The sequence below is a fragment of the Oncorhynchus tshawytscha genome, linkage group LG14 (assembly GCF_018296145.1).
Source record: "Oncorhynchus tshawytscha isolate Ot180627B linkage group LG14, Otsh_v2.0, whole genome shotgun sequence".
NCBI lineage: Eukaryota > Metazoa > Chordata > Actinopteri > Salmoniformes > Salmonidae > Oncorhynchus > Oncorhynchus tshawytscha.
Genome location: NC_056442.1, coordinates 26,226,723 through 26,247,161, shown reverse-complemented (window position 1 = coordinate 26,247,161; position 20,439 = coordinate 26,226,723). Strand labels below are relative to the sequence as shown.

General features: G+C 44.0%; 1 protein-coding gene across 1 annotated transcript in view; it reads right to left on the bottom strand.

Moving 5' to 3' along the window:
• Window positions 1-899: 899 nt before the first annotated feature.
• Window positions 900-20,439, bottom strand: part of LOC112266865 (gap junction delta-2 protein) — a 32,200-nt gene continuing 12,660 nt past the window's right edge. Inside the window, exon 2 of the mRNA XM_024444752.2 lies at window positions 900-7,486. Within this exon, the coding sequence (XP_024300520.1) occupies window positions 6,643-7,486 (844 nt within the window). The 3' untranslated portion in view covers window positions 900-6,642. The remainder of the gene's footprint in view (window positions 7,487-20,439) is intronic.

Here is a 20,439-nt window from a genome sequence, read left to right as displayed (position 1 = left end):
ACTGCATTGTTGGTTAGGGGCTTGTAAGTAAGCATTTCACTGTAAGGTCTACTACACCTATTGTATTTGGCACATGAGACTTTTCTGAGCATTCTGAGCCCAAATGGACATTTTTCCAATAAATAGATTAGGAGGAAAAACAACTTAGTTGTCAAAGTGCCTGAAGCAGTCGTCTCTGCCTGCTAGTCGCTAGGCTACCCGAGAAAGCAAGCTCATGGGAGAGGGGTAACGCCCACTTACACAGACCTGAACCGTGACCCTTTTTTTCAATGGGAAACTGCCTTTCTGCCTCATCTCAATTCCTCCATAATCTCTGGTGATAGCTAGTGATAGTGATGCATAAACTAGATTCAGTAGTTTGAAAACCCCATTGAAAACCTAGATTGAAAGTTTAGGGAAAAACACTCAAACTGAACATAATTCATGTGCTTTTTATTGATTTTAAGTTTGTTTTGGAGTCAAAGATAATAGTTTCAGTATAGTTTTAGTTTTTCCAAACGTGTTTGTTAATTATTTAAATGAATTTAGTTTGCTATGATTCGTTTTTGTTTTAGTTCCCTATAATAACCTTGCCCCGCAAACACACACAGCATTCTCTCCTCCCTTTCCCTCGCTATTATCACGGATGCCATAAGTGCGAGCAACGATTTGGAATTGTTATTGTTTTTGGTCAGCTTTACCATTTCACCAGCAGCACATGTTGATGTGTCATGTGATAATATTATGCTTTAGTTTTTTCGATTCCATTCACCTGGACATTCTGACATCTCAGTATCCCATCTCTCTCTCTCTCTCTGTCTCTCACACACACCAACACATGCAGAACATTGTTTTGACATTTTGACACCAACATCCCTTCAGATAGGGGCTGCACACTATCAATCACCATAAGGTCAAGCTCAGCGTGTGCAACATTCAAGGTTTTATTCAGTCTTCACATACAAGTACACAAGTCAGAAACAATGGTCAAGAAGCCTTCAAATAAGGTCAGTTGGATATAAAATTAAATCTGCAGTCAAAACAACAGATTTTCCATTAAAAATCACAAACAAGTGGTTTTTATTTTATTTCTTGGCATATTTAATTTTTTTAAATCCATGTAGATGTTGGAGATATACAGAGCTATGATGAAACAATTAGATGTTCTTCTACAGCTTATACGTCTCCCTTTCTGCTCCTTTAAGGACACACATACCTGACGTTCAGTCATTTTAGTACCCTGTGGTTGCAACCGAGCCAAATATAGACATTACCTCGTCCTCGACCCACTCTCGTACCCGAACGCGTTCTTGAAATGATTTTTTATGCCGGAACCGTAACAACCACTCCTGTAAGGAAGCCTAAATTCATTTTACAGTGCAGCGGTGTTGTTGATCAAGAATCAATAGCTTTTTAAAAAATCGTTTGACTCTAGCTCGCTAACTATGCTACTTTATGACACATAGGGCCACTGTGTCAGGTGAGGGGACTGCTGCGGTACACGTAGGCTATACGAACTAGTAGGCGTTTTCCCCACACTAAAGCTTCCCTTCTGAAAAACCTCACAGCCTTAGCCCCGTCCTCACTAGATCTAGTAGCTCTCGGTTGAATGAAATGACCTCATCACTATTGAGATTAAAGGGTTGGAAATTGCCCCCATAAACTAAATAAATATGCCTAATCCAGCTCGATGTGGCTGTTTGTCGACTACATCAGCACAATGCATCGAGTGCACTTATAGCACGTCGAAGCCTCGGACCAGTGGGTGTCATGTCCTTCACATAACAAGACAGAGTTGGCTTCATCATGGCTCCGACTCTCAGAGTGGAGAGTGGGATGCTAAAGGAATGTAAACAAGTATCATCATTCGTGGGGGGACGTCATGTTCGCTGTTGCCTTGTGTAGATATTCCTGAGCTAGAGTTCCGATGTGTTCGTCTTTCAGGCTAGTGAAGTTGACGGCACCGCGTATCACCCATTGGCACAAGGATAAAGGTTTGATTAAGTCCTTGAGCAACAGACACCACGTCCTCTTAGGGAGATAAATATTGGGATAGCGGTATGTTATGTTTCTATGGCGAAGGGGGATGAAGGAGACCAAGACACTCTCTGTGCTGAAACTATAAAGCCCTTGTTTATAAAACCTTCAACACAGCCGGTCTCGTTAAAATGTTTAGACGGGTCCCTTTGTCTCCAGAGTGGGCGGTGCCAGACCTGATGACTTTACCCTGGGTCTGTTACCTCTCCACACCCCCCATGCCACTGGTTTGATGCAGCCCTACATGTGAGGTTAGGACAGGAGGCGCTGGTGGAAGTAGTGCGCTAGAGTGACAGTACAGCAGGTATTTAAAAGTGTCACAACTTCCAGGCTTTGCTCTCTGCCACCACAGATGGTGTCCGTTCCTGCCAATTGGAAGAGTTGTCTGTCCTTGCTTGAGAGGTCCTTGCTTCCATCTCCTAGGAAATAGTTATCTGAACTTGCCTGGTAAATTACGTCACTGATTCAATGCATCACAGGGTGAGGGTAGATTAGCACCAATGTTTCAGGCTAGAGGGCTGGTTGAGGCTTGGATACAAGAAGTTATGTAACAATACTAATGTGTGTACTGATTGACAATACTTTATATGCCCGTTTGAGCTATATGCTGTTTCCTGTTTTAAGAAAGGATGCAGGTGTTGTCTGATAACGTTTAGAAAAGTTTTGTTGAATTAATTGTAGAAATATGAATAAAAACCTAGTTTTAAAAGATTGCTAATCATTTAGAAGTGCATAATTCCTGAGACTGTTTGTATGATGTGCAGTAGCCCTCAATGTGTTGACCTGAAGCAGAGGGCTACACAGTCCCCATAATGTTACTGTGTCGTAGGGCTTCACTGATTCATTCATCAGAGCTAATTAATTAGATCGTAATTCATTTACATTACTCTGGATTGTTGTTTCCTCTATTTTGTCAATGTAGTGTTTATTTACCCTGAAACATTTGTCTTACAGTACACAAAAGTATAATTCAGAGTATTCACATCTTAAGTGTTGTTATTTTAAATATTTTATAGCAGGTAATTCAAAGTATCTCAAAATGGTGGTAAAAAACAGCAGGGCTGAACCCTACGCTACTCTGTTTAGAAATGACAGTTGGTACTGACTTGTAAAAGAGTTGGAAATTAGAGATTCCTGACATCAAGACTTAATACACGTTTTATCTCAAAAGCTTGGACAACGACTAAAAAAACCTCTTCTTTTTTTAAGAGAGTTTTTAAAAAACAGGTAGAAACATGCTTATTCTAGCCATTGTACATGCCTTAAAAAAGAATACATTTGAAAGCCCATGTAATTTGCATATCACTTTGGCAAGGGAGGGATACAATACTAGTGCATTACATTTCAACACACCGTCCCAGTTTGCACATTTCAAATGTTTTGTTCTTTACATAGGGAAAAAAAAGACTTTTTCCAATTTGTCTTTCAATTACATCACTGTACAAAAAAAAGAGCAACAGACAATAAAATGAATCCACAAGTCAGGAAAAAAAGGAAACAAATCAAAAAAAGAAAATTGCATAATTTTCACATATAGACTGGAGAGACCATTGGACCGCTAGAACCCTGTGAAGTGTTCACTTTGGGACGTGTCCTCATCCCAACCCTGTTATATACCCCTCAATGAGACCAGACAGGAGAGCAGTGGGGAGAGTCCTGTATATCCATACTATACTTCAGACCAACCTTACCAAGCCATTTCTTAAAGACAAGGGCCCAGGATCATTTAAAGAAAGCCCGGCCTTAACCTCCTATTATTACACCCTCTCAGCGGTCTTCTGAGAACAAGGCTCCGCCACATCCAATCCCACGGACATTCAACGAGCTCTGAAGAAGGGGACTAATTCTATACTAGAGATTACCGACTGGTATCAGAGGGTGAATCACAGACGAGCCTGAATGAATAAAGAGTCTTCGTTGGCCACTTCACCAGTCACACCTCAATAAGACTATACCACCACGTCAGTAGTGTGCTCAGTGAGGATAGAGAGGAGGAGCATGGATAGCTGGACTCATACATAGAGATACAACACTAGAGGCTGATTTCATAGAGCCCCAAAGCTCTAGAAGGGAACAATTTGTCAGCCATCTTACATGGGGACAGTTCTGAACCATTCTATCTCCATAAACTTGGTTGTAAATCCTCTGTAATTGAATGACTAGACTAGACAAAGGCAAGGCCTTTGTTTTTAGAGGCCTTGGCTCTGTCTGAGCGATGTCATGGCTTTCTGTCGTTCTGTTTAGGACATTGTTCATTTCCTGTTCTTTTCAAACAAATGTGCAACTAAAGGCTTTCTGGCTTTCCATATTCCACTGGTAGTGGCATCCATATTTCCCCTATCATGTCTGTTTTCTCTGCTTGGCTTGCGTCATATACATTTTGAGTGGTGTGAAATGCATGCTGGGACTGTTCCTCCCTGTCCTCCCCTCTCGGCTGGAGTTAGTTTGGCCCGGGCCCAGTCGGTGTCACTGTAAACTCAAACATCTCCAACCTGGGCTGTCTACTCTGTTTTACAGTGTACCAGACGCAAGTGCCAAAAGAACACGTAGTGTTGATGTCAATGTCTACCAGCAACTCCCCCCTCTCCCTCTTCTCTCTCCTGCTCCCTACAGAGTGTTTCAGAGATTACACACTCCAGGCTGTGTGTCCCTTGGCAGTGCTTGGGGTGACCCCCATTACAGGGTTCCCATATGATCGTGGGGTAGAACACAAGGAGAATGTTCCGGCCAAAGCATTTCCATTCAAGCAGAACCATGCTGATGGGGATTCTGTCTCTGGATGGGACATAAACCAAGGAGCACACACGCATGCAAGCACACACACTCAGGCACAGTGTACAGTATGGTGAAGCACCTCGCCGGTCATGTTTGGCCTTATTATTATTTCATCGCCATGGACACTACTACTGCTCAGTGTACAAACCACTCCCTCAATATATCCACAACAAGGACCCCCCTCACCTCCACCTCCCATGTCTGGCCTCACTGCAGGGTCAAAGGCCATTGTGCTGTAAATGTGGGATCCCTTTTAGAGCGTACCACTATTGTAGAAAAGCTGAACCCTGTGTTCAGTGGCGTTGAGCGAGTGTGTTGGGCTTTTATTGCTGGTGCTACAGAGCTTTTCCCAACGAGAGTTCCTTTCTCTCTCCCGTCTGTCTTCAAGGATCATGGTGCAGCGCTTATTGTCCTTGGTACTTTCCTCAGTCTCTTAAAGGCATGCCTGCTGATCACCACATATGAGAGAGATGCAGCACAAACCAGTAGATGAACATTGTTCTCTGTCAGGAGCACCATTCATGACAACACTTAGTTCCTTTTAGAAGCACTGCTTGTGTACATGCCTTTTTCAAATACCTCTTGCAATCCTCCTCTCAGACACGAATTCAGTTCCATCGATCGGAGGCAAAATGCTTTGAAATGAACAAGAACAAAGTAACCTCATAAAACCCAACCATGTTTTTTTGGCCTCCCCTCCCTCCATAAAGACAAATACATCTATTTTGACATACTCTCTCACCTAAAAGAGGAAATACTATGCAGGAACTTTCAAACAAGAAGTAAATCCAAAGGACGGTACCAACTTTGTCACGAACAGAATAAATCAGCTCATAATAATGATATCATAAACATATAAATTAGTAATACAATGATCTGGTCCTTCACCATAGAGATTGCAAGGAGAAGATTCCTCTTTTACTCTCTCTTATTACCTATTTCTCGCTCTCATTTTATTTCTATCTTTATTTCAGTCAGTCACAAACACACGCAACACATTGGAATGCTGGAGAGATGTTGGTGGGGGGTGTTGGTGTGGAGGGGAACGGTTTGTGACTGTGGAGGTGTCGTTTATGCGTGACCTCCTTGGGTTTATCTCTAAAGTTTACACCAAGGAGAAAGAGGAGAAGACATTACTGTCATCCACCCTCAGTCTCAACGGTGCAGGTGCCAGCATTGGAGAAGTAGAGGAAAAATGTTTTCAATATTCCTTCATGGTGTTTGTGTTAATAATTGTTTGCCAGGAGACAAAATGTAAACAGCAGTTTCTTCTGGCACCTGCTCCAGGAATCCCGAACACTGGCTCTCTCCGTCATCGTCATCTCTGGAGACTAGCTTGAGAGGAACATCATTCTCTCTCCACACCAGCAAAGAGGGGCTAGAGAGTCGACACCGTGTGTGCTGCTTGTGGAGAGTCGGATCATCGTTGCGACAGCTCTTCCGCTCCTTCTCAGTTAACGACCCCTCCTCACGACCCCTCCTACTCTCTTCATCATGGATGACATAAGCCAGAACAGCATCATGACATAGCCTACCCTTCGGTCCCCTTCTCCACCCCACCGCATCTTGCCCGGAAACCCTACAACAGCCAGAAGCCTCTCCTTGAAGACTTCCGTACAGCACTTTGGGAACGTCCCAATAAAACAAAATCACATGACAAGGTGACAAGAACAGGTGCAGCTGGTCTCATAATAAATAAAAAATACAGCAAATATTCCTTGGCAGCTTTTTTTCACGTCCCCCTCCTCCTCTTTCCATTACAACTCTAAAAAGAGAGAGTGGAATGGAGTGGTCGCCCCACTCGTTCCCTACCCTGCCCCCTCACTTACCCAGAGTATAGCCCTGTCTCCATCAGACGTAGGCGGATTCGCTGGACTGGGTCCTGCCCATGTTGGGGGGCTGCGACATGTGGGTCATGTCCTTCTTGCGGATCTCGCAGATGGACTTGCGGCGGGCCTGCACGCCCCGGATGGCTGCCTTGATCTTCTTCCAGCCCAGGTGGTTGAGCTCTGCCAGGTTGAGCAGCACACAGATGCCGCTCACGGCGAACATGAAGACCAGGAAGACCGTCTTCTCGGTGGGCCGCGACACGTAGCACTCCACCTCCTTCACGCAGGGGTAGCGGTCGCACTCGAAGATGCCCGGCACGCTGAAGCCGTATAGGAAGTACTGTCCCACCAGAAAGCCGATCTCCAGTGCGTTACGGAACACCACCTGGATAATGTAGAAGCGCGAGATGCCCTCCTGCTGGCGCTGCTTGGACTTCTTGCCATGTGTGAGCCCCCGCGGCACATTGGGGATCTCCTTGACCTCCATGCAGTCATGCTCGTCCTTCCCGCCAGCGTCGCCGTGGTGCACCAGGATGCCGTTGATGTTACGAAGCTTCCTGGTGCCACTTTGCCCGTAATCCGAACGCTCCAGCAGCGGGTAGAGGAAGGAGTAGCGTCTGTCACGCTGCTTGGCCGACTGGTGCACAGAGTAGGTGATGAAGCACAGGCTGGGCGTACACACCAGAATGATCTGGAAGACCCAGTAGCGGATGTGGGAGATGGGGAAGGCCTTGTCGTAGCAGGCCTGGTTGCAGCCCGGCTGCAGGGTGTTGCAGATGAACATGGTCTGCTCGTCCTCGTACACCGTCTCGCCAACGATGGCCACGATCAGGATCCGAAAGATCACCACCACGGTCAGAAGAATCCTGTATGAAAGAGGCACACACAGAGAGACAGAGAGCGACAGAGACAGAGAGTGAGAGAGAGAGAACTTGGATAAGAGATGTGAAGTTGTGGGAATTATGAGTAGTGAGTGATAGGTAAGGATGTCACTGTTCCTTTAGATGAGGTAGAACAAGGGATTCATCTGGAGCACATTCATCTGCTGAGCACAATATCTACAGAGCATTCAGAAAGTATTCAGCCCTGTTTACTCTTTCCACATTTTGTTACGTTACAGCCTTATTCTAAATTGGATTAAATCGTTTTTTCCCCCCTCCTCATCAATCTACACACTATACCCCATAACGACAAAGAAAAAACAGGTATATTGATGTAGAACAACAATTATTTAATCAATTTTAGAATAAGGCTGTAAAGTAACAAAATGTGGAAAAAGTCAAGGGGACTGAATACTTTACGAATGCTTATAGTTGTCTATAACCTCTACTTCACTCTTCCTATTCAAGTTCAACCCATATCCTAAAGCACATCAAACCAGACTTCCCAGAACACTGCACTTTGTTCTCCCACCATCATTCACCTTTTGTGTACAGGAAGTAAGCACAGCATGTATGAAATACTGTTAAACCAACTTAAAATACAATATCCAAAAGTGTTGTGGGGAGGGGGGTAAGAGTGTAATACATTTTACAATGAGGCTGTAACGTAACAAAATGTGGAAAAGTCAAGGTGTCTGCATACTTTCCGAATGCACTGTATATTAGAGAAATAACAATTATTACGTGAATATTTTTTCTGTGCGACTTCCAGTCATTTTATCTCCAGCGCAACAGTCATTTAAAACAGGGACATGACACATCTCTCTGCTTCATGGTCTAATTTTAGCATCAGGCTCATTTAACACGTAACCCTCATCCCAGTCCCTGCTAAAGTGGATCTTGCTGTAATTAATTTTGTAACACACAATCTCTGTCTTCCCATTTTTCCTTTCCCCTTAGCAACCGATGACACTATGCACCTCGTCGGTGGTTTACATGCTATTTCTGTGCGTGTGACAGCGGGGGGAGAGAGAGATTACTGTGGTATTGGGGGTGTGAAGCAATTCACTGTGATTTTTCAGCGGTGTGCTTAATGTGACATGTTGAGACGTATGTATACAAGCGCGTGTGCGCTGCTTTTGTATAGCGTAGGGCTACGATTTCATTATGCGTGTGGGCTTCAGAGGCACCCTCCTTTTTCACTGTCAATGGAACTCAGACACTCTCACTCAAAGCTCTCTTCTCATTCATTTTTCATACAAACACAGCAGGCATTTTTAACGCAAGCCTTTTGTGTGGCGTAGCCTGCAGCTCTCGAAGAGTTCAGAGCAATTCACACTCGAATTGAACCTGTATTATAAATGATCATTTTTACTCCGCGGGCACAGATTTACCCACCTGCGTCTGACAATACCAATCCATTGGTCCTGGAACTCATTAACAATATTGTGACAACTTTTATGAAGTGATGACAATAGAACAAAGTGGGATTGTCACCTTAGTTGCCAAATAGTTGGATGCGGTTCGGCTGATGTGGGTGAATTGGTAACCTACCAATCGGAGCGGTTTTACTAGCCTGCACATGCCACAGCTGTGGTTTCAAGGGGCATATTTCATCTGACCCAAAGTCAGCCGCTACTCACATGTAGGCCTACCTCTCATCATAGACAGAGACTGCAGAGGTAAAAAAAAAAAAATGTGCCTGGAAATAAATGATTATTAATATTTAAAGAAGACATGCTCTCAATCCGCCCACCTGTCATCTGATGTGCCGGATGGAAACGCAGTAGAGAAAAAATGAAATGCTTTTCCCCTTGGCGCCAGTTTAGGGCTGAGTATTCACTGTAGCAGTTCTAGAGCATTGTGCCAGCTAGCGCACTGTATCAGTCACAGGATGTGAAAAAGGTATGATACGGTACAGAGGAAAAACATCAAGTTACTGTCAAATTAGTTACAGACAGAGATTAAAAGTCACAAAAAAATGCAGAAGCTAGAGATTTCCTTGAATAAAAAAATGCCATGAGAGAACAAAATCTCATCAGGGAGAATGAATTATATAATGGCTTCCACAGGCAACCCCACAACCTTAATCTGCACCAGGGCCAATGGAGGATTCTTGCATTAGGCCTAGTAGTTTGTTTAATGCCATCGAATAGCTTTAGATTATCTATGCCCATAACCCCCACCTGCTTCTTCTCCTCTTTTTCCCTCACTATCTCTCTTTCTGTCTTTTCTCCCTGTCTTTCTGTGCTCCTGCTCCTACCATCCCACTCCCTCCTAACCCCCCTCTCTTTCCCTCCCCACCTCTGCCTGGCACTACAACAGAATCAGCTCCAAATAGAGACTATTTCCCTTTTTTTTGGGAACCATTTTTGCTACCATTGTCGGCAGACCCTGTTTAACATTAAAAGGAAATCTCCTTTGTGAATCTTGCAAAAACGTCCAAAACGATCTGAGTTGTCCTCCGGTCCTCCCCCTCAACAGCCTGCATTTGTTTGTCGTTAAATGAACACCCTGTCTGTGTTTTCATCAAATCCCCAGTGATTACATCAAAACATTATGCCCAGAACCCAAACTGCTTCTTTTAATTTGATCACGGTTTCTCTCTCAAATTTGAGGACAAAAGCCAGGGGGAGGTTTATTTGTATCTGCAGTGATCAGTAACTAACAGTGTGCACCAACATGTGGAATTATACATTATTTTTCGGAGTGAAGCGTTGTCACAACTGTCTGCGCACAAACCACTGAGCAGCTTGCATTGTTTGCCTGCTAAAAAAGAAATACAGAGATGCCATTTGAAGTGATGCCGCTGTACCATTGTTGTTATGGAGGAAGAACAGCCCCTGTTATACCGTACGGTCATGAATGTCGCTCTTCCCTAAGTGTGACTTACCGATTCAACAGTGTTTCAACAGTAACCCCTGGAGATAATATGTTGATTGAGGAAAGTGGGTACGAGAGGAAGGAGGGGGGGGGCTACCTGGTGCCTTTACCCACAAATCCCCTCCCTCCCCTCCTCTCTCGCCTCGCACCCAACTTCCTCTGCCAGTTACCATGGCAACAGCCGATGGGAAGAAAAACGAGAGGTGCTCATGAGCTCTGATTTGAGCCAAGGACCAGCTAAAGTGAAGAAAGGCAACTTAACTACCCAGCAAGCGGAGAGAAAAAAAAACACCAGCAATAACAATGCTACCAAATCAAACTGGAACTGTCATCAGTGGATGGAAGCCAGACAACAATCATTCCACACCCAGGTGAGAACATCTCTCACAACCTGTTGTGTAGAATGGTGCAGACATGGTTGATCTGTGATGGAATCTTATTGATAACCACGAACACGACCGATATATACTAATATAAAAAGACACGAGAAGTGTATGTGTTCCATCTGTCTTGTCCAATGCATAGGCTCCCGAGTGGCGCAGCGGTCTAAGGCACTGCATCTCAGTGCAAGAGGCGTCACTACAGGCCCTGGTTTGAATCCAGGCTGTATCACATCCGGCCGTGATTGAGAGTCCCATAGGGCGGCGCGCAATTGGCCCAGCGTCGTCTGGGTTTGGCCGGGGTAGGCCGTCATTGTAAATAAGAATTTGTTCTTAACTGACTTGCCTAGTTAAATAAAGGTTAAATAAATAAATTGGCTAGGTCATGTTATTAGAAAGTATTCAAGTCCTTTTCAGTAGGTGATGGCTGAAAAAGCGATCCATACAAAAGAAGCTGTGAAGAGTCAAAGCTGGCTTGTTTGCCCTATGATTTAAGCGTTCCCCATGATACTGCTGTGTAATCCTCTTAAAGGGCTCCCTCTTTCCCTGGCTTCTGCTGCTGCTTTACCTGGTCTCATCCCTTTAACTCTCTCTATAAAGTATTTCCCTCGCTTCCCCATGTCTGTCTTGTGTCAGGCTAACAAGGTTGAGCATCAATAGGGCCTGGTTGACTTGACAGCAGGCCATTTGGCACCTTGCCCACAGCTACAGTACGTCTTGCTTCAGGTGAGGTCAGAATCTTGTCCGTTTAGCCAATACTGTATTGACTCTCCCCAGAGAATGTAGCCTATTTCCTCAGCTGCTCACACACGTCCCCACACGTCCACACACGCACACGCCCCCCACACACACACACACACACACGCCCCCCCACACACACACACCCACACACACATACACATCCCCACACACACACATACACACACACACACACACACACACACACACACACACACACACACACACTCACACGTCCATACATATACACACATGCAGTGTATGAAATCGTACACACATGCTTACACACGTACTGTATATAAAACATCACCATCAGCACAGACACACTTATATTAATACACAGCCACATACCCAGTCAAGCATACACACAAAATACATGATGCAAATAGTCTGATATAATTATTACTGGGCTGTCCATTACCAATCCACCCACTTTAGAGACCACGGGAAGAACACAGGAATGTCAGACATTACAGACACAATCAGCTTTCTAATGCTCAGCAACAGCTGTGTGTGTGAGTGTCTTTGCGTATCTGTTTACTTGGGTGTGTCTTTGCGTATCTGTTGGCTTGTGTGTGTTTGCGTGTGTGTGAGTGAGGATGGCACTCTGTTGGCAGGGGAGCAGCTCCCCTCTGCTCCTTCTGTCACCGACTGGAATGTGACAGAGATGGAGGAGGTCCAGGATAGCCCTCAAGACCGGAACACACCCTCCGTGGCAGAGCCAGTACACACTGCTCAGTGCTAAGTGTGTGTGTGTGTGTGTGTGTGTGTGTCACTGGGTGTGGGTTTTTGTGTGGTTTGGTGTGACAGATATAGAGCCAGTATTGTATGTGTGTGTAGATGGGTAGAAGGTAATGATCCGTGTCTGTGTTTTTTGTGTGTCTATATAGGTCTACAGTCTATGCCGTACGGATGTAAATCTCATTTGTAGACCTCTGACGCGAGACAGTACCCACTATCTACTTCTCATTAGGTCCTACTACTGGCCTGAAAACAAACACACTATCCCTGTGCAGCTGATCAGTACTGAGAGACAGACTGGGGTCATGGCACAGTGGTGTCCTCTCTCGATGGACACACAAGGGCACTAGAGTGACTGGAGCTTCATTTTGTACTGATGATTTAATTATACACAGCACAGCCGTGATTAATCCATATTTACCACACGAGTAGCTCCAAGTACACTCACAGTCTCACGGCAGTCCTTTACAGAGTCCCAGAGACCTCCACTCCACAGTAATCAACTGGTAACAGTATAGGTGTGCTATAGGACTGGTATCGTCATGGCAACACAGACATCAGAGTAGAGTGCTGGGTTTGGGAAGGTCATGAGGTGTGAGCTGGGAAGAGAGCAACAGTCAGCGATCGGGGTGGGAGCACGGCTATAATCCACATTTAATCTGCTGTTTTGGACAATCCAGTGTGGCCCATGCCAACACCAAAACCCAAATCACTCTGTCACACATGCTGGAAGCATTCTCCACTGACTCCCAGCCACACATGGTTAGCACACACTCCTCTATCGCTCCTAAATCTATTCTAAACATGTACAGTACAGAGAAGTATTATTCATATATTCTAAACATGTACAGTACAGAGAAGTATTATTCATATATTCTAAACATGTACAGTACAGAGAAGTATTATTCATATATTCTAAACATGTACAGTACAGAGAAGTATTATTCATATATTCTAAACATGTACAGTACAGAGAAGTATTATTCATATATTCTAAACATGTACAGTACAGAGAAGTAAGCAAGGACCCCAGACATTATGATTCACGAGACATGTCACATCAAGATTGATGTGTACAGTTAGTGAATCAATGTAAAAATAACAAATTGCTAGTTGTGCATTTCAGTGTGATGAACGTCTACATTTTGGGTGAAGGTTGTGCATTTTAATGCTTGTGTGTTTACCTGTTTATAGGTGGGGGGAGAGAGAGGGAAAGAGAAAAAGAGTGGAGGAGAGGTCAGTGACTCTGGCTGTTGAAGGGCTGTTAATGAGGGTTCAGTCCATGAGTCAGCGCTTATGACTTCCAGGGGTTATAAATGACCGTAAGACTGACCTTAAATGACCGTAAGACTCACAGGGAGAGAATAGAATAGACACAGTGTCCCAGACCACTCTTAGGCCACTCTTAATTATTATCTTATTAACGCATGTCAACAACTCAAACAGTCATGGAGCCATAGATTCAGAGAGAGACATACCATGGTTTAGGCCTCACACTAGTGTTGGGCTCTCCACAACAGAACAGTGAGTTTTCATTATCTTACTTAGCAAGAAGCATATGAAAGGTTGTATCAGTTTGTTAAGAGCCTTTTCCCTTTGTTCTAAGCTTCCATAGACTCATAATGAGATCCACTGATTGTACAAAGGCACCAGCGCTCTCGCTCTATCTGTGAGGTTGAGATGGTTGAAGTGTCTGTGGGTATTGATTTGCACCTGGTGCAGATCATATCTTTCCCATACATCTCTGACACATTGTCTTATACCGCCTCTCAATGTTTATCTATTTTAATAAGGTCTCTCTCTCTCTCTCTCTCTCTCTCTCTCTCTCTCTCTCTCTCTCTCTTTCTCATTCCCTGAACAGATAGAACTAGAAGGCCTTGAGAGGGAGGGCGGAACTGAGACAACCTGCATCTTATCATTCTGCTGCAATGTTTGGGCTATAGGCATGATGAGGGCAGATATGGCATTGGTCTCTCTCTCCACCTTCTCTCTCTCTCTCTCTCTGTATGTCTCCTTCTCTCTCTCCACCTCCCCTCTCTCTCTCTGTATGTCTCCTATTTCTCCACCTCTCTCTCCCTCTTTCCCTCTCTCCCTCTCTCTCTCTCTTGCTCTCTCTCATTCCCTGAACAGATAGAACTAGAAGGCCTTGAGAGGGAGGGCGGAACTGAGACACAACCTGCATCTTATCATTCTGCTGCAATGTTTGGGCTATAGGCATGATGAGGGCATGGGGAGATATGGCATTAGTGTGTGTGTGTTTGTCCACTGTGTCCAACGTTGTCCCTCAGGGCTGACAGTAGCAGTTGTCAGGCCTGTGAGAGTGAGCCAGACAGCTCAGTCACACACGCACACACTTAATCACGCACACAAACACACACAAAAGGTGTGATGACAAAAGGTGTGATGCTCCCATCTGAGGCCTAAGGAGATCAGACACATGAACCACTGCTCTCTCCCTGTGTGTGTGTGTGTGTGTGTGTGTGTGTGTGTGTGTGTGTGTGTGTGTGTGTGTGTGTGTGTGTGTGTGTGTGTGTGTGTGTGTGTGTGTGTGTGTGTGTGTGTGTGTGTGTGTGTGTGTGTGTGTGTGTGTGTGTATAATACATGTCCCAAATGTTTGTAACACAATTTACTTGGAAAAAGTGGAAATCAATTCAGTATATTCTTGCCAGTCAAATGACCTCTCTCTCTCTGCAGCATGGTGAAGCTGAATAGTTAATGGGAAGATAAGTTAATTTGATAACGTGTTAGGTGGAGTGTGAAGTCATTGTCACATTTAGCATGTGGTTATTCATATTTGGCTGCTAACAGTGTGTGGCTTACTCAGTTTTGGCAGTGTAAACATTTGCCTGAGAGTGTAAGGGTAAATATAGCATCCGCACTGCAATTTGCTTACGCTTGTGTTTGTATGTTTGGCCAGCCATCTGGCTGTATGACTGTGTGTGTGTGTGTGTGTGTGTTGGGGGGCGAACTTGTGAGTCAAATGAGGATCTGTTTCACAAGTGTCTGTTTATGTTTGTCTATCTGTGTTGGAGGGAGCGTGGTCCTTTATTGGTCTGTGTAAGGTGTTTCACTGGTGTTTGTGTGCGTGAATAAGTCTGTATTTGTGTGTGTGTGTGTGTGTGTGTGTGTGTGTGTGTGTGTGTGTGTGTGTGAGCTGTCTGGCTCTCTCATCAGCTTCTATAACTTTGACTCAACCACACACAGCAGCTGCTGCTGTCAGCCCTGAGGGACAATGTTGGACACAGTGGACAAACACACACACACTGTAAAGGTTCCCTTGTGGTGAAGGAGAGGCGGACCAAAACGCAGCGTGGTGGTTATTCATGTTCTTTAATAAAGACACTAGACATGAATAAACTAACAAAAACAATAAACGTGGAAAACCAAAAACAGCCCTATCTGGTGCAAAACACAGAGACAGGAACAATCACCCACAAACACACTTTGAAACCCAGGCTACCTAAATATGGTTCCCAATCAGAGACAATGACTAACACCTGCCTCTGATTGAGAACCATATCAGGCCAGACATAGAAATAGACAAACAAGACATCCAACATAGAATGCCCACTCAGATCACACCCTGACCAACCAAAACATAGAAACATAACAAAGCAAACTATGGTCAGGGTGTGACACACACACAAATGCCATATCTCCCCAAGCCCTCATCATGCCTATAGCCCAAACATTGCAGCAGAATGATAAGATGCAGATTGTGTCTCAGTTCCACCCTCCCTCTCAAGGCCTTCTAGTTCTATCTGTTCAGGGAACAAGAGAGAGAGAGAGAGAGAGAGAGACCTTATTAAAAATAGATAAACATTGAGAGGCGCTATAAGACAATGTGTCAGAGATGTATGGGAAAGATATGATCTGCACCAGGTGCAAATCAATACCCACAGACACTCATGGATGCTTAGAACAAAGGGAAAATGCTCCTAACAAACTGATACAACCTTTCATATGCTTCTTGCTAAGTAAGATAAAGAAAACTCACTGTTCTGTTGTGGAGAGCCCAACACTAGTGTGAGGCCTAAACCATGGTATGTCTCTCTCTGAATCTATGGCTCCATGACTGTTTGAGTTGTTGACATGCGTTAATAAGATAATAATTAAGAGTGGCCTAAGAGTGGTCTGAGACACTGTGTCTATTCTATTCTCTCCCTGTGAGTCTTACGGTCATTTAAGGTCAGTCTTACGGTCATTTATAACCCCTGGAAGTCATAAGTGCTGACTCATGGACTGAACCCTCATTAACAGCCCTTCAACAGCCAGAGTCACTGACCTCTCCTCCACTCTTTTTCTCTAACCCCCCCCCCCCTCTCTCTTAGGATTCCTAATCATCTGTTGATTGTTTACCCAGCTGTTTGGGGTACAGTAAATAGTCGAGTGGAGCCTTCACACCTGGATTAATCCAGTCAGATAGAACCCCATTGAGAGAAAATCACTCAGAAGTCTCTGAATGTAACAGCTGTGTATAGGATATCTTCCGGCTTTTTCAAAGTGACATGGTTTATCCAAACACTCATCCATACACCCATACACAAAAGACAAGGGTTTATCTGTATGACTTTAACAGTGATGACAGGGAGCTTAGCGTTAAAGGATTGGAAGGATGAGTAATTGGAATAATGGATAGAAAATAAGAAACGGTGAGAGAGGAGGAATGAGTTGTGGGAGGAAAGGGTGAAAAGAGAGATATGGAATGAGAACAGAAAACTGGACAAATCAAGAAAGAAACATCCAGTGGAGAATAAGGGAAATGAGAATATATTTGCATCGAAATGCATTTGTACACATTTTTATACGCCATGGTGCATGTTGATAGACACATTTATTGGCTGTAGGGCAGGGGTCAGCAACAGGTGTCCCGACCAACATTAAAATGTTGGTGCCCCAACGTTTTTTGGGGGGGTGGATTTTATACTGAACAAAAATATAAACGCAACATGTAAAGTGTTGGTCCCAAGTTTCATAAGCTGAAGTAAAAGATCCCAAAACTTTTCCATACGCACAAAAAGCTTATTTCTCTCAAATTTTGTGCACAAATTTGTTTAAGTCATTGTTAGTGAGCATTTCTCCACCTGACAGGTGTGGCATATTAAGAAGCTAATTAAACAGCATGATTATTACACCTTGTGCTGGGGATAGTAATAGACCACTCTAAAATGTGAAGTTTTGTCACACAACACAATAATACAGATGTCTCAAGTTTTGAGGGAGCATGCAATTGGCATGCTGACTGCAGGAATGTCCACCAGAGCTGATGCCATTGAATTTAATGTTAATTTCTCTACCATAAGCCACCTCCAATGTTGTTTTAGAGACTTTGGCAGATCATCCAACTGGCCTCACAACCGCAGACTAGGTGTAACCTAGCCCAGGACTTCCACATCCGGGTTCTTCACCTGCAGGATAGTCTGAGACCAGCCACCCGGACAGTGAATGAAACTGTGGGTTTGCACAACCAAAGAATTTCCACACAAACTGTCAGAAACAGTCTCAGGGAAGCTCATCTGCATGCTCGGTGTCGTAACCGACTTTGGTGGGCCAATGCTCAACTTTGACGGCTACTGGCACGCTGAAGAAGTTGGCTCTTCACAGATGAATCCCGGTTTCAACTGCACCGGGCAGATGGCAGACATTGTGAACAGAGTGCCCCATTGTGGTGGTGGGCTTATGATATGGGAAGGCATAAGCTACGAACACAATCAGCTTTAATATTGCAGATAGATTGTAGCTTCCATCAAAGTAATTGTCTGCATCATTTCCAATCCCCCATATGCATTTTTTGTAAATATATATACAGTACATTTGGAAAAATATTCAGACTGCTTGACTTTTTCCACATTTTGTTACGTTACCTTATTCTAAAACGGATTAAATAGTTTCTACACACAATACCCCAGAATGACAAAGCAAAAACTTCTTTCTTTTTTAAAAATTTTTGCAAATTTATATAAACTCTGAATCTGAAATATCACATTTACATAAGTATTCAGACCCTTTACTCAGTACATTGTTGAAGCACCTTTGGCAGCGATTACAGCCTCAAGTCTTCTTGGGTATGACTCTACAAGCCTGGCACACCTGTATTTGGGGAGTTTCTCCCGTTCCTCTCTGCAGATCCTCTCAAGCTCTGTCAGGTTGGATGGGGAGCATCGCTGCACAGCTACAGTTGAAGTCGGAAGTTTACACTTAGGTTGGAATAATTAAAACTCGTTTTTTCAACAACTCCACAAATTTCTTGTTAACAAACTATAGTTTTGGCAAGTCGGTTAGGACATCTACTTTGTGCATGACACAAGTCATTTTCCCAACAATTGTTTACAGACAGATTATTTCACTTACCATTCACTGTATCACAATTCCAGTGGATCAGAAGTTTACACACACTAAGTTGACTGTGCCTTTAAACAGCTTGGAATATTCCAGAAAATGTTCATGGCTTTAGAAGCTTCTAATTGACATAATTTGAGCCAATTGGAGGTGTACCTGTGGATGTATTTCAAGGCCTACCTTCAAACCCAGTGCCTCTTTGCTTGACATCATGGAAAAATCAAAAGAATTCAGCAAAGACCTCAGAAAAAAATTGTAGACCTCCACAAGTCTGGTTCATCCTTGGGAGCAAGCCGTCATACCGCTCAGGAAGGAGACGCATTCTGTCTCCTAGAGATGAACGTACTTTGGTGCAAAAAGTACAAATCAATCCCAGAACAACAGCAAAGGACCTTGTGAAGATGCTGGAGGAAACTGGTACAAAAGTAACTAAATCCACAGTAAAACGAGTCCAATATCGACATAACCTGAAAGGCTGCTCAGCTAGGAAGAAACCACTGCTCCAAAACCGCCATAAAAAAGACAGAAAACAGTTTGAAACTGCACATGGGGACAAATATCTTACTTTTTGGAGAAATGTCCTCTGGTCTGATGAAACAAAAATAGAAGTGTTTGGCCATAATGACCATCGTTATGTTTGGAGGAAAAAGGGGGAGGATTGCAAGCCGAAGAACACCAGCCCAACCTTGAACCACGGAGGTGGCAGCATCATGTTGTGGGGGTGCTTTGCTGCAGGAGGGACTAGTACACTTCACAAAATAGATGGCTTCATGAGGATGAAAGATTATGTGGATATATTGAAGCAACATCTCAAGACATCAGTCAGGAAGTTAAAGCTTGGTCGCAAATGGGTCTTCCAAATGGACAATGACCCCAAGCATACTTCCAAAGTTATGGCAAAATGGCTTAAGGACAACAAAGTCAAGGTATTGGAGTGGCCATCACAAAGCCCTGACCTCAATCCTATAGAACATTTGTGGGCAGAACTGAAAAAGCTTGTGCGAGCAAGGAGGCCTACAAACCTGACTCAGTTACACAAGCTCTGTCAGGAGGAATGGGCCAAAATTCACCCAACTTATTGTGGGAAGCTTGTGGAAGGCTACCCGAAACAATTGACCCAAGTTAAACAATTTAAAGGCAATACACTCAATTAGTATTTGGTAGCATGTAAACTTCTGACCCACTGGGAATGTGATGAAAGAAAATAAACCTGAAATAAATGACTCAACTATTATTCTGACATTTCACATTCTTAAAATAAAGTGGTGATCCTAACTGACCTAAGAGAGGGAATTTTTACTAGGATTAAATGTCAGGAATTGTGAAAATACTTTAAATGTATTTGACTAAGGTGTATGTTAACTTCCGACTTCAACTGTATTTTCAGGTCTCTCCAGAGAAGTTCGATTGCGTTTAAGTCCGGCTCTGGCTGGGTCACTCAAGGACATTCAGAGACTTGTCCCGAAGCCACGCCAGCATTGTCTTGGCTGTGTGCTTAGGGTCGTTGTCCTGTTGGAAGGTGAACCTTCACCCCAGTCTGAGGTCCTGAGCACTCTGGAGCAAGTTTTCATCTAGGATCTTTCTGTACTTTGGTCCGTTCATTGTTCCCTTGATCCTGACTAGTCTCCCAGTCCCTGCCGCTGAACAACATCCCCACAGCATGATGCTGCCACCACCATGCTTCACTGTAGGAATGGTGCCAGGTTTCCTTCAGATGTGACACTTGGCATTCAGGCCAAAGAGTTAAATGGTGGTTTCATCAGACCAGAGAATCTTGTTTCTCATGGTCTGAAAGTCCTTTAGGTGCTTTTTGGCAAGCCCAAGCGGGCTGTCATGTGCCTTTTACTGAGGAGTGGC